Source organism: Lampetra fluviatilis, chromosome 19 (genome assembly GCF_964198595.1).
Source record: "Lampetra fluviatilis chromosome 19, kcLamFluv1.1, whole genome shotgun sequence".
Classification (NCBI taxonomy): domain Eukaryota; kingdom Metazoa; phylum Chordata; class Hyperoartia; order Petromyzontiformes; family Petromyzontidae; genus Lampetra; species Lampetra fluviatilis.
In genome coordinates this window covers 7,743,784-7,757,056 of record NC_136293.1, presented here as the reverse complement: position 1 = coordinate 7,757,056, position 13,273 = coordinate 7,743,784, and the positions used below count along the sequence as shown (strand labels likewise).

General features: G+C 50.7%; 1 protein-coding gene across 1 annotated transcript; it reads left to right on the top strand.

The window, feature by feature from the left end:
* Nucleotides 1-2,701: 2,701 nt before the first annotated feature.
* Nucleotides 2,702-10,376, top strand: LOC144937483 (L-proline trans-4-hydroxylase-like). The gene is made up of 6 exons (XM_078864729.1): nucleotides 2,702-3,215; nucleotides 4,268-4,484; nucleotides 5,534-5,625; nucleotides 6,639-6,778; nucleotides 7,263-7,367; nucleotides 8,451-10,376. Exons 1-6 carry the CDS (start codon nucleotides 3,089-3,091, stop codon nucleotides 8,556-8,558), a joined length of 789 nt encoding a protein of 262 aa, XP_078720855.1. The 5' UTR covers nucleotides 2,702-3,088; the 3' UTR covers nucleotides 8,559-10,376.
* Nucleotides 10,377-13,273: the final 2,897 nt, after the last annotated feature.

Below are 13,273 nucleotides of genomic sequence, written 5' to 3'. Positions count from 1 at the left end.
CAAAATCTTCCAGAAAAAAACACCGCATTTCAACGCTGTGTGCAAAAATCCCAGTGGGATGCAAGTCAAACAATAACAACCATAAGACAATGTAGATTAAAGTTATCAGGCCAACTCTATACCACAACAAACAAACATTGCCAGCCCAATCCGTCCTCAAAATCACCAAAATAAAGCCACAACAACAATGTAACAGTGATAATAGGAACTGTGATTCAAATCCAACAACAAACGATTTACATAACATGTACGACCAAACCCCGCAGCCACAGCTGGCTGCATGAGTCACTCCATAACAGCAGGAGCATCAGTAGAAGAATCAACATTTCTCAATACACTTTTAAAGATCAGTACACCACAATCAAAACTCAAGATCATACTTTTCAGCGGTCATCCGGAATTATACATTTGATGTCAGACTATTCTGAATAGCAGTGGCCGCCAGGTGTGTACAACTCCTCTAGAGCAGTTTTGACTGAAGATCTCACAGGTAGTGATCCAAGTTGCAGTTTATTGGCGATAGCATTCCAGATCAATAAAAAAGGCCCTTCCTCCAGTATTTGTACAGCAATAAGGGATGTGAAGCTGCTAAATGAGCGAAGACCTTAGGTCACATTTGTTCTTCGAACAATTTCACATTTGCTCTTTGAACAAAAGGCGTGGTGCTGGCCACCCACCCCCTCGTGCGCCGTTCCAGCCTTCAAAGGTGCTCGCTAACAGCACTTGCCCCGACAGTTTGTTAAGGCTACACGGGGGATCTGTGTCTTTGTGTGTCTGTCGCTCCAGACGAAGGCGACCCGAGGTCGATTCCCGCTCACCCGCAGTCTCCTCCTCCTTCTCCAAGAAGCAAAATCAGCAGTGAAAACGAACGAATCAATGAATGAATGAAACGATGAATGAATTAGTGAGGCGTCCCCAGAACTATCGTCAACGTCTTTGTTAATCCACTGCTGGATGAATCCCTGCCCTACGCCGTGTTCGGTAATGTGGGTGGGTGGGGGGTGGGGTGTTGACCATACTTCACCACGGCTGGTCATATGTGAATTAGTGAACATTTAGGGGAGGGGGGGGGAGCACCCAGGATGGATTCACATATCGCTCGCCACTGACAAGACATGCCGCAAACATTCCGCCCATATTTCGTCCTCACTTTTGGATACACCAATTCTTCGGAGCACGTATAGGATTAATTCATATATATGGCACAATAAATAATAGGTACATAATTATTGTTATGGATAGGCGTACCGACTAGCTTTCTTAGTGGTAGTGCCGTACGCCGGTAATTATTCCTCTACCCACCCCTGCCATGCCAACGTTTCAAATGATCTCGAGTTGGGGGGGGAGGGGGTTCTTGAATTAAAACCCTCGATGGGGCTTTCTGGGAATAATGGAATGGTCTGGTGACACCAACTCTTACGATCAGTTACGTCACTTCTCACTTTCGTAATAGACTCTCAAAGCATCAACAAAGACAAATATCCCACGGAAAGCCTTTAATGGACTATTGATTGGGGCAGGTATTCCAGCAGACAATCCAGCCTCGTTGAACCCAGAATGGATCGTAGGCAGGACCAGCCTGAAGGTTTCTACCCGGCGCAGATGTTCCATTACAGGGGGGTTCACGTTTCACAAGCAGAGGGGAGGGAGGGCATGCAGAGGGGAGGGCATGACTTCGTCTGAAAATAATTAAATATTTGCGTGGAGCGACAGACAAGCAAATACAAAGACCCCCCCCCCCCCGTATAGCCTGAACAACACCATCCCCCCCGGTCGTCTTTGTCTCCCGAGTGGCGATGTTTACAGGTATTCGTTCGAGGCTGAGTTTACCTAGGGGAGGGCTAGGACCGATTCAAAGAATCGGCATTGGTGTTGGCCGTGAGCGGGAATCTAACTCGGCTCGCTGGGTTTATAGCGTAGCGCACTAACCATTGCACGACCGCTCATACACAGTACTCACGCAAGCACTCACCCACGCATTCACTCACTCACCGACTCACTCACGCACTCACTCACTCACCGACTCACTCACCAACTCACTCACTCACTCACCGACTCACTCACCCACTAACTGACTCACCGACTCACTCACCCACGCACTCACTCACCGACTCACTCACGCACTCACTCACTCACTCACGCACTCACCGACTCACTCACCCACGCACTCACTCACACACCGACTCACCAGGTACTCATTTGGGGACGAAGCAACCTCGGGCCGGTTCAAATAAGCATCACCGGTATTGACCGGTAGCTGGGATCGACCTCGGGTTCACCGGTGTTCGTAGCGCAGCGCGCTAATCGCTACACAACCGCACACACAAATACACAGATCCCCCGTATAACAGACAGTCGGGGGCAAGTGCTGTTAGCGAGCACCTATAAAAGCCCGGCACGGCACACCACGCCCGGCCGCCTTTGCCTCCCCGGTGGCGATGTTTACACACCGGCACCAGGTACTCATTTGAGGCTGAGTCGACCTAGGGGAGACACCAACGCACACACGTACACGAACATACGCACCCCCCTCCTCCCCCCGCTTCCACTCCGCCCACGTCAGGGTGAAGAGTAAGAGGGGGAGGAGGAGGAAGAAGATTAGGGGGTCGTAGACGCGTCACAAGAGTTGGGAAATTCTTGAATGTTGCAATTGTTTTTTTTCCGTCCAGGGGCAGATAAAAGGGAGCGCACCTCGCTGAGTGAGAGATAGAGACCAGCCGAGAGAGGAGGAGGCCACTTATCGCCAGCGCGCAGAGACCCAGAGACCAGCAGCAGCAGATCCACCGGCACCACCGACAACTTGCAGTACCAGCAGCAGCAGGAGCAGTATCAGTTAGCAGCAGCACTCGAAGCAGCAGCAGAACTAGAAGCAGCTTCAGTAGCAGCGGCACTAGTAGCAGCACTAGCAGCAGCAATAGAAGCAGCAGCAGCAATAGAAGCAGCAATAGAAGCAGCAGCAGCAATAGAAGCAGCAATAGAAGCAGCAGGAGCAATAGAAGCAGCATCAGCACTAGCAGCAGCAATAGAAGCAGCAGCAGCACTAGCAGCAGCAGCACTCGCATCACCAGCAGCAGCAGCAGCGGCAGACATGAAGCACGTGAGCGAGCTTGGCGCGCAGTACGAGCGCGACGGCTACGTGACGGCGCTGTCCGTGCTGAGCGACGCGGAGCTGCGCGCTGTCCAGGCCGGCTACGACGCCTGCGTGGCCGAGATCGGTGAGTGGCGCGCCACGCGCTCCGCACTGGAAACCCCCACCCACCCATTCCGCTCAACTCGCTCGCCAGGCTCGGCGAGTTCCCCGCCCCGGAGTGCACCTCGGGGTGACGGGCGCCGTCGCGGGGGATTGAACGAGAGTCGAGGTCGCGTCGGAGCGAGATGTCACGGATTCGTTCCGTGACATCTCCTTGGTCGGCGATAGCCTGTGCTCAAACGACCATTTGGGGGATTCCACAGTGCACCCATAAGACTGCCGCTGTATTAAATTTCGATTTAAAGCTTTCGTGACTGCAGGGATTCATCTTCTTGGTTCTTTCGGTAAAGTCACGTAGAAGGGAAATAATAAAATAATAAAAATACAACATAATAGAATAATTCTCACCAACATAATAAAATAATTCTCACCAAGTGAGAATAATTTTATTATGTTTTATTTTTATTATTGTATTATTTCCATTCTACGTGACTTTACCTAAAGAACCAAGAAGATGCCGCTGTATTGTTAAGACCCCACTCCCCTCACCCCGAAGGGATGATGGGCTGAGTCAACCACCCCGCCCCCCAGCCCCCCCTCCCCCCCAAGACCTCGAGTCCAAGTGTCGGCTCACTCTTAGTCGCTCTTTAAATATCATACGTCACCAAAACGGTCACCTACGTCTCATCTTTAAATCTCATTCTCACCTGCCTCGCGTCTTACCGGCTTACTCACATCTCCCTCACCCCCCACCCTCTTCCTACTCCAGATCTCCCCCAACTCTCTCCCCACACTCACTCCCTCACCCTTCTCTCCAATCTCCACCACCACGTGACTTTTTTTCTGTATTGTGCGCGGTGCTTTTAGCGCCACAGGGCGTCGATTTGTAGCGTTAATTTTCATTTGTTTGCTGGTGACTGTATTTCATATTGAAATCGCCTCCTGTGCTGTTGCTGCTTGCGGCAATAAAAGTTGTTTAAAAGTCAAAAAGTCTCCAATCTCTCACTCTTCGTCGTCACCTGCCTCACACCCCCCCCCCCTAACCCACCCACTCCTTTGTCCCTCACCTGTACGCAGGCATGGAGGCCGCGCAGTACTCTCTCCACAACGTCCACCTGCAGCAAGCCTGGGTGATGGAGGCCGCGGCTAATCCCCGCGTGGTGAGCGTCATGCGTGACCTGCTGGGGCCAGACGTCGTGCTGCTCGACTCACGATTCATCTGCAAGTTCCCCGTGGCCCAGGTGGCGGGCGAGGGAAAGCCGGCTCCCTACGTGGCCTGGCACCAGGATATCAGGTGAGGTTGAGGGGTGGGGCTGTGTGCGGTAAACAACGTGTACGAATAAGTTAAACAACGTGTTCGTTGATAATTGTTTTTTTACCCTTCTATCTGACAACAAAACTGACACCTTTTTACAAGGAGTCATGTTTGCATATACCACAATACCTGCAGTCATAATGTTGCCAGATAGAAGGGTAAAAAAAACAATTATCATAGTTTTACTGGCAAATGAGGTTCCAATGGTGTAAATGCTTACCCCGAGCTCTCATACTCTGATGGTGCATTGTCTTTGAGTTGTGCGCCTTTTGGCGTCATCTGGTCCAACCCATGTGAGACTAGGCTCTAAGGAAAGCTGTCTCGGGTGTGGACCAATCAACTTCAAGGACAGTGCACATTATCAGAGTTGTGTTTTTTGTTTGCATTATGACTGCAGATATTGTGGTCCATGCAAACATGACTCCTTGTAAAAAGGTGTCAGTTTTGTTGCCAGATAGAAGGGTAAAAAACCATCGTCTTGGTTCTTTCGGTAAAGTCACGTAGAAGGGAAGTAATAAAATAATAAAAATAAAACATAATAAAATAATTCTCACGATGTTTCGGCTACAACGCAAGCAGCCGTCTTCAACTGTTTAGTTTTTATTATTGTATTACTTCCCTTCTACGTGACTTTACCGAACGAACCAAGAAGATGAATCCCTGCAGTCACGAAAGCTTTAAATCAAAAAGTAAAAAACCAATTATCATATTTGTACTGGCAAATGAGGTTCCAATGGTGTAAACGTGTTCGTTATGACAATGGAGCACTCCTGCAAATGGGATAGAGGAGGAGGTGGTCAATGTGCTGAATTCATGGTCCAAACTCCTCAAACTGCTGTTGTTGTTGTTAATTACTCGCAAAATACTGGAAATATGTCTTGAGACTCGGTGGTAATCATCGCATTTTCATTCATCATAATCGTCATCATCATCATCATCATAGTGTCACTGATGGTGGTGCTGATGATCCTCACGCACCATCGCAGACAACGTCTCATTGTCTGCGTCTCGCGCTCTCGTGCCCCCAGGTACTGGGGTCTGGACGGAGGCCCCGTGGCGTCCATGTGGCTGGCTCTGGACGACGTGGACGCCGAGAACGGAGTCCTCACCGTCATCCCTGGTGAGGCACCATCCCCTCTCTCAAACCTTGACTGCGGAGAGAGCAGTGATTACAGCCATACACCAACCACTTGCGCTCACCCTTACAACAATCCAAACAAAGACAAAGATCCCTCTCCACCCCCGTAGCCTCAACACACGTTTGGGGCAAGTGCTGTTAGTGAGTTGCACCTATTGAAGGCCGGAACAGCACACGAGGGGGGGGGGGTGGGCAGTACACCACGCGCGGCCGCCCTTGACTCCCCGAGCGGCGATATATTTACACGTACCACTTCCAGCTACTCGTTTCATGCTGAGTCGACCTAGGGGCGGCCCGGGATACCGGTTCCGATAATCGTCATTTGATGTTGGCCGTGAGCGGGAATCTAACTCGGGTGGCCGGGTTCGTCGGCGCAGCTCGCCCACCCGCTGAACGACCCCGAACTCACGATCCATGGAAGACATCTCGTGAACTCCCGCGGGCGTTCACGGATCCGGCCTTTTAAGTTTCAAGTTTCATGTATTAGGTATATAGCCCTTTGAGCCACGCGGCTCTTGAGTCGGGTGCAACCGCAACAAACAAAATATGAGCAGAGAAACATCTTAAAGCGACCACGCGCAACAGAAACATCCTGGGATAAACCAGCAAATCTTCCAAAAAACAAAACGCTGTGTGCGAAAATCCCAATGTGATGCAAGTCAAACAACAACAACAACAACCGTAAGACAATTTAGATTAAAGTTACCAGGCCAACTCCGCGCTACCCGCAAGCAACATGGCTTAACCATATGTTTTCGAAATCACCAAAAAATAAAGTTACAAAAACAATGTCCTTAACCCCCTCTGACCCCCCCTCCCCCTTTCTCCCCCCTCTCTCTCCCTACCCTCTCCCCCCTCCCCTCTCTCCCCCTACCCTCTCCCCCACCCTTTCTCCCCCCTCTCTCCCCCCCCCCTCTCTCCCCCTACCCCCCCTTTCCCCACCCCCCCCCTTTCTCCCCCCCCTCTCTCTGCCCCCCCCTCTCCCCACCCCGTAGGGAGCCACACGCAGGGGGTGCTGGAGCACCGCGTGGCGCAGGCTCCGGGCAACCTGCTCACCGCCAACCAGGAGATCCCCGAGCACCTCGTGGAGGCGGCGCTCGCGGTGCAGTGCCCGCTCCGCGCGGGGCAGATGTCGGTGAGTGAGAGTCAGCGCAGAACAGTGCAGTACTCACTCAGTACAGTGCAGTACTCACCCAGTACAGTGCAGTACTCACCCAGTACAGTGTCCGCTCCGCGCGGGGCAGATGTCGGTGAGTGAGACTCAGCGCAGTACAGAGTGGTGCAACACTCAGTACAGAGCAGTACTCACTCAGTACAGAGCAGTACTCACTCAGTACGGGGCAGTACTCACCCCAGGACACCCAGTACAGGGTACCATGTGAGCCAGTTCTCCACCTCCCCTAGCTCATCCCAGCATCCTCAAATGAGTGCCTGGCGCGCTGTGTAAACATCGCTGCTGGGGAGACAAAGGCGGCCGGGCGTAGTGGCTGGCGCACCCACCCCCATCGCGTGCCGTGCCGGCCTTTGTCGCTGCTCGCTGACAGCACTTGCCCCGACAGTGCCGTGAAGGCTACACGGGTGTGGGGGTCTTCATCTCCTTTGTGGTCTCTGTGGTGCAGGTGCACGATGGGCTGACGGTCCACGCGAGCGACCCCAACTTCTCCCAGCGCCGCCGCTGCGGCCTCGTGGTCCGCTACGTGCCCACGTGCGCGCACCCTTCCGACGTGAGTGTCAATCCCACCCCCCACCCACCACCCCGTACCCATCACAACCCGACAGCCGCCCCACGTGTCGATCCACTGCTGGATGACGGCCTGTTTCTACGCCGCGCCGCGTGGGTCGCTGGTTGGACGTTTTGCGAATTCCCCCGGGTTTCTGATCGTTGATGTTCTGTGTGGAGTTTGTCCGTTCTCTCCTCCTGTTCTCTGCATGGGCCCCCCCCCCCCTCCCGAGTTCACTTCGGTGTCCCCTCGCGCAGCTGAGGAGCATCCAGTACCGGATTAAGCTAGTGCGGGGCCTGTAGAATACGTTATAAAGGGACCCTAAATAAAAAAAACACATAAATATAAAAAAAATTACTTGCATAGTCAAGTAGTTGTATTTTTTCATTTGCTTTACAGCCAGATAATACGACAAATCGCTAACCTTAAACACCCAGTCGTTCGTAAACATTTAAGGCAGTATAGTACTATAGTAGTAGAGCAAGTGCAGAATCACTGAACCGGAATTGATAGCTTGAAAGCATTTAGCGCGGGGTCCTTGAAAGTGCGGGGCCCGTGGCATATGTAGCTACTTTTGCTGCTGGGATAATCCGCCACTGGGAGCATCGCGTTGCTGAAAAAAAACCCACCGCAGGACCCTACTGAATAAAGAGTCGTGAGACTCAGCGAGGCTTTCGTGGGTAAACAAGCGGAATAAATGATGGTTAATGATGATGCTCAGATGGTGATACGATACATTGGACAACGATAGATATGTGTGAAGGTTAAACTTATTTCGCACAGTATGTAGCCAATCGTGCTCATCCAAGGTGCGTGCATCAGCTAGGGGTCGGCAACGAAAATAACAAGAATAGACATTTTTATTTGTTTCTAATTCGCTACAAAAAAAACTAAATATTTCAAGAGCGGCAATGCACGTGGTGAATAGAAAACGGCAGGGTCCTTCATAAGAGTCGCGTGCGGCTACCCCCCTGAGCTGGATGATAATGTTCAACGGAAAAGAGGACGATGATGATGATGGGTGCAAGTGGTGGTGGTCATGGTGATGATCAAGATGATTCATGGTGATGATTTTTTTTCTTGCAGGACCCGGATCGTCCCCGCAAGTTCCCCGCCACCGTCCTCATCTCCGGACAGGACAAGTTCGGTCACTTTGAGGATCACGCGCCGGCATTTTTCAACAAAGTGTTCTAGAGTCTCGATTCGGGAATCCGGATTTTTGAGATCGGATTCTGGGGTCCGTGTTCTAAAGCATTCCGGATTCTGGAATCTGGATCCTGGAGTCCAGATTATATAATCCGGATCCTGGAGTAAAGATTCCATAATCCGGATCCTGGAGTCCGGATTATACAGTCCCTATCCTGGAGTCCGGATTCTAGAGTTGGGACCCTGGCACCCAGGACGTCTCATCGTCACCTTTTTTCAGCTCTTAACCTCATCTCATCATTGTCATAATCTCATGGTTATCGTACTGAAATTGCTTGGCAATAGGCCCGTATAACTTAATGCGTGTTAATGGCTGGTTACATTAATCACACTTTGTGTAAATCCCTTGACGTAATTAGTAAGTTATCATTACAAATATGTAGCGTGTGTTGACGGCGACGGAACACAACCTCAGCGCGTGTAGCACGGACGGCAGGCAAGCTACACGCACGAATATTGTTAACCATTAGACAACCTTAACTGCCGCTGGTTAATATTTGGCCACGGAGAAGCGACCTTAGGGGATTGGTGTTAGCAGTGGCCGGGCGCAATGCTGGCCACCTACTTACTCGTGTGCCACTGCGCCCGCCTTCATAGGTGCTGGTCGTTAGCAGCATGTCACATGCTATAACGATAGGGGGAGAGGGGGGGCGTAAAAGTCTTTGGTGCAATGGTTCGCAGCACACTACGGCTCTGAACGTCGGCCACCTGAGTGCGATTCCCACCCACGGCTAACATCAGTGGCAACGTGATGCCAACCCGTACTGGTCAGCGTGGTGAAGTATGGTCAAAACAAGCCCACGCTCTAGATTTGAAGCTATCGTGACTGCAAGGATTCATATTCTTAGGTTTACCTACGTGACATTACCGAAAAAACCTAAGAATATGAAGCCTACGCTCCACACGGCGTGGGAAGGCCTTCAACCGGCAGTGGACTAACAAAGGGCTGTACATTTTTATTGGTGATTGTTACGTGTAGAATACTTTATAATTTGGGGGGGGGGAGGTAAAAATATTTTTAGAGGGAGGGGGTCAACAATTTTTGGAAACATTTTAGACCAACTATTTTGTAATTTTGTTGACGGATACATGGACAGACAAACGTAACGCCGGGCTTTCACAATAGATTAGTATTTGAGGACGTATATGTTCTGTTTTTTAAAGAGAGAACAAGTTTTGAAATATCTTTTTCCTCCGGGCAAAGCCGGATACTTCCTGCTCGTACTTTGTAATTTGCTGCAATTTTGCGTAAGCGTATGAACAGGGTGTGCAATCGGTGGCAAGAGTTTCTCACCACACCGTGATATTTTCCGTGCAATAGATGTGTGGGTGAAATCGGAATGCGCTGGGTTGCACCCCCATCGATCGCGAGCAATCGCTGCGATATAATGGATAGCGAATGAGTTGCAATGATGCCTACGCAACAGCTCTTTAATTGGTTTAGTGAACAAACATTATCACGAAATATCTTCCCAAAATAGATGCATGTATTTTTAACGTCATATCTTGAATCTTAAAACGCCGAAATGACGTTGCGACGTTCTTACATGCAGTTACTGACTCAGCTCTCCGCCGTGTCTTGAGTTATCTTACACTGCAACTGTCCGAGAGAAGATATTCTGTTCACGATTCTCTTTTATAGTTGAACCAGGTGAGGCACCAGGCGAGACCAAGAAGAAGATTGTGTTTGACATTATCGATGAACATACCTGGGTGTAGATGATATTGGGCGTATGTGAATTGTTGGGTAGTGGAAATAATGGTAATGTATAATGATTTTTTGAAAATAAAACAAGACTGTGTTGATCCAAGTCTAATGTTGGTCCTTCTTTATCACTTTGTTAAAAGAATAGGCGCTTTAGCTGAATATAACACGTGTCCCTATTGGACGAGTGGTTAATCCAATCATTGTGTCTATGCATGCGTGCGTGTCAGTTTGTGTGTAGGTGTAGTGGTTAGCGTGCTGCACTACGAACCCGGCGACCCGAGTTCGATTCCCGCTCACGGCCAAAATCGATTACGAATATCTGGTCCTCAGGTCGACCTCAATTTTAGCTTTGGGGAACCAAAGGCGGCCGGGCGTAGTGCAGGCCACGGGACAGACCCAGATGACTGGCAGATGGCACCACCTGTGCTCCCCACTGTGCCAACTTGCTGCGTTTTATACGCCCGGCGCTCCGCTCGTTGTAGTGAGCATCGCTCCGCTACCCCTCCGTCCTTTACGAACCTCCTCGACAGAAGCCGATCTCAACACCGCTTGTACCAGCCAGCCATCCGCATTCTTCTGTGTTGCGTCAGAAGAAACCCTCCCGTCTGTCCTGCCGCTAGACTCGAGAGTGGCAGAGTGAGTGGAGAAGTGCTGCCCCCTGCTGTGTGTGGAACGATGGCGCCTTCAAATGATCTCAGAGGGTAGCTCTGGGATATCCGCTTCCGTGGGCCCTGCAAGAATTCCCGGTGGATTCGCTTCGTCTCGTGGCGTCAGAATATAAATGGGGCAATTGAGTCAAATAAATATATTCCAAAAAAATTCGCGGGCACAAAGTCGCATCGTTTATCGTCAAAAATCCACTCGTTTTCAGCATTAGCTTCATTACATCTTACTTTTCGTGGGAGAGTTTGAAAAACGAAATGTGGGCACCGAGCTGCAACTAAGCCAGCACCACTGAGCACCTGGGTTTGATTCCCGGTTTCAGCCAGCGTTGGTGACAAAACGGGGTCCTCAGGTTTGTAGCGCGTTGATGGTGACGTTCCATCACCATCAACGTTCCATCACCATCAACGTCCCATCACCATCAACGTCCCATCACCAGCAACGTTCCATCACCATCCACGTTCCATCACCATCAACGTTCCATCACCATCAACGTTCCATCACCATCAACGTTCCATCACCAGCAACGTCCCATCACCATCAACGTTCCATCACCATCAACGTTCCATCACCATCAACGTTCCATCACCATCCACGTTCCATCACCATCAACGTTCCATCACCATCAACGTTCCATCACCATCAACGTCCCATCACCATCAACGTTCCATCACCATCAACGTTCCATCACCATCAACGTCCCATCACCATCAACGTTCCATCACCATCAACGTTCCATCACCATCAACGTTCCATCACCATCAACGCTCCATCACCAGCAACGTTCCATCACCATCAACGTTCCATCACCATCAACGTTCCATCACCATCCACGTTCCATCACCATCAACGTTCCATCACCATCAACGCGCTACAACCTGCCCAACAAACGATCGCGCGCACTGAGCGACTCATCGCCTCCACGTGGACACGCGAAGCAGCCGTGTAAAGAGTGCGGCGAAGGTGCGGAGTGCACGCGGCGGCGCGTGCGGCCGCTGCGAGATCTCAGCTGGGATTCTCAAGACGCCAAGAGCACGATCGAAATTTACGCCGGCGGTGGAGGGGGGGGTGGTGAATCACGCAGGGGCGGTGCTCTTCATTCATTTTCAGAGAGGGGGCAGGGGGCATTTTCGACGAGAAGACATCATCAGTTTCGATTTAAAGCTTTCGTGACTGCAGGGATTCATCTTCTTGGTTCTTTCGGTAAAGTCACGTAGAATGGAAATAATAAAATAATAAAAATAAAACAACATCAAATAATTCTCACGACGTTTCGGCCACAACGCAAGCAGGTGGAGAACAGATTTGTCGAGAAGACAGAGTCAGACCTGTTCTCCACCTGAGGACGGCTGCTTGCGTTGTGGCCGAAACGTCGTGAGAATTATTTTATTATGTTTTATTTTTATTATTTTATTATTTCCATTCTACGTGACTTTACCGAAAGAACCAAGAAGACATCATCAGTGTTGAGGGCCACCACACATTTGAAATCATTGGGGGTTTGACAGCCATGATGGGGGTGGGGGGGGAGTTTCACGTGTTGTGTATTTGTCGAGGGCCGCACTAAAGGCCCACCACCAGGGGCTGCCAGTGGCTCGCGGGTATTGAAACTCAGCGCACTGTGACTCGTGAGAGCGCCGAAACTCACTCGCCTGCGCTGCTGATGCGGCCAGTGGGTGGCAGTAATCGGCTAGCAATGGAGCAGTAACCTGAACGAAGTTGAGCCACTTTTGTGCGAGTTGCCCGGGTCAGGGATTTTTCTTCGTCTGTTATCGGTGGGGGCCAACCCCCTAACACGACATTGGAGGCTTGTAGGCGTCCAGGCAGTGCATGGTGGCAGCGGTGTTGCAAGTGGTGTGTCGTCACGTCGTCGCCAGGTGCGGATGTCGATTCCAAGCGGAATCTCCTCCGTTTTCCGCCGACACGTAAAAGAGCTCTCACTGCCACAAAACATCGCAAGGCTGGAGGACCCTCCCGTACACCAGTCTCGTCACTCATTTGAGGCTTGCCTGGCCTAAATGGGTCTTGATGTTTGCTTTTTATTACCCTTCTCCCCCCCGGTCGCTAATTTGTTTATGTAACAGCTTCGTGTCTCACCCGACGCTTGTGCGTTAACCGCGGTGGGCCCTTGACCAGGGGGGGGGGTGGGACGGAATGAAAACTGAAAGAAAAAACAGGACCCTTCGGGGTGGGCTGGTAGGAACGAATAACCAAAAAATATAAACAATGTATTATTACACTTGTTTAGCCAGGAAAGCCCCACTGAGTCTAAAGGTTTTTGTAGGGTCCTGCCAAGTGTTTGCAGTAGGAGGCGATGTTGCTACACCGAATC

Coding starts and splice junctions, on each gene's coding strand:
- LOC144937483 (XM_078864729.1), top strand. CDS start 3,089: ATGAAGCACGTGAGCGAGCTTGGCGCGCAGTACGAGCGCGACGGCTAC. Junction 3,216..4,267: donor CGCCTGCGTGGCCGAGATCG/GTGAGTGGCGCG, acceptor ACCTGTACGCAG/GCATGGAGGCCGCGCAGTAC. Junction 6,779..7,262: donor TCCGCGCGGGGCAGATGTCG/GTGAGTGAGAGT, acceptor TCTGTGGTGCAG/GTGCACGATGGGCTGACGGT.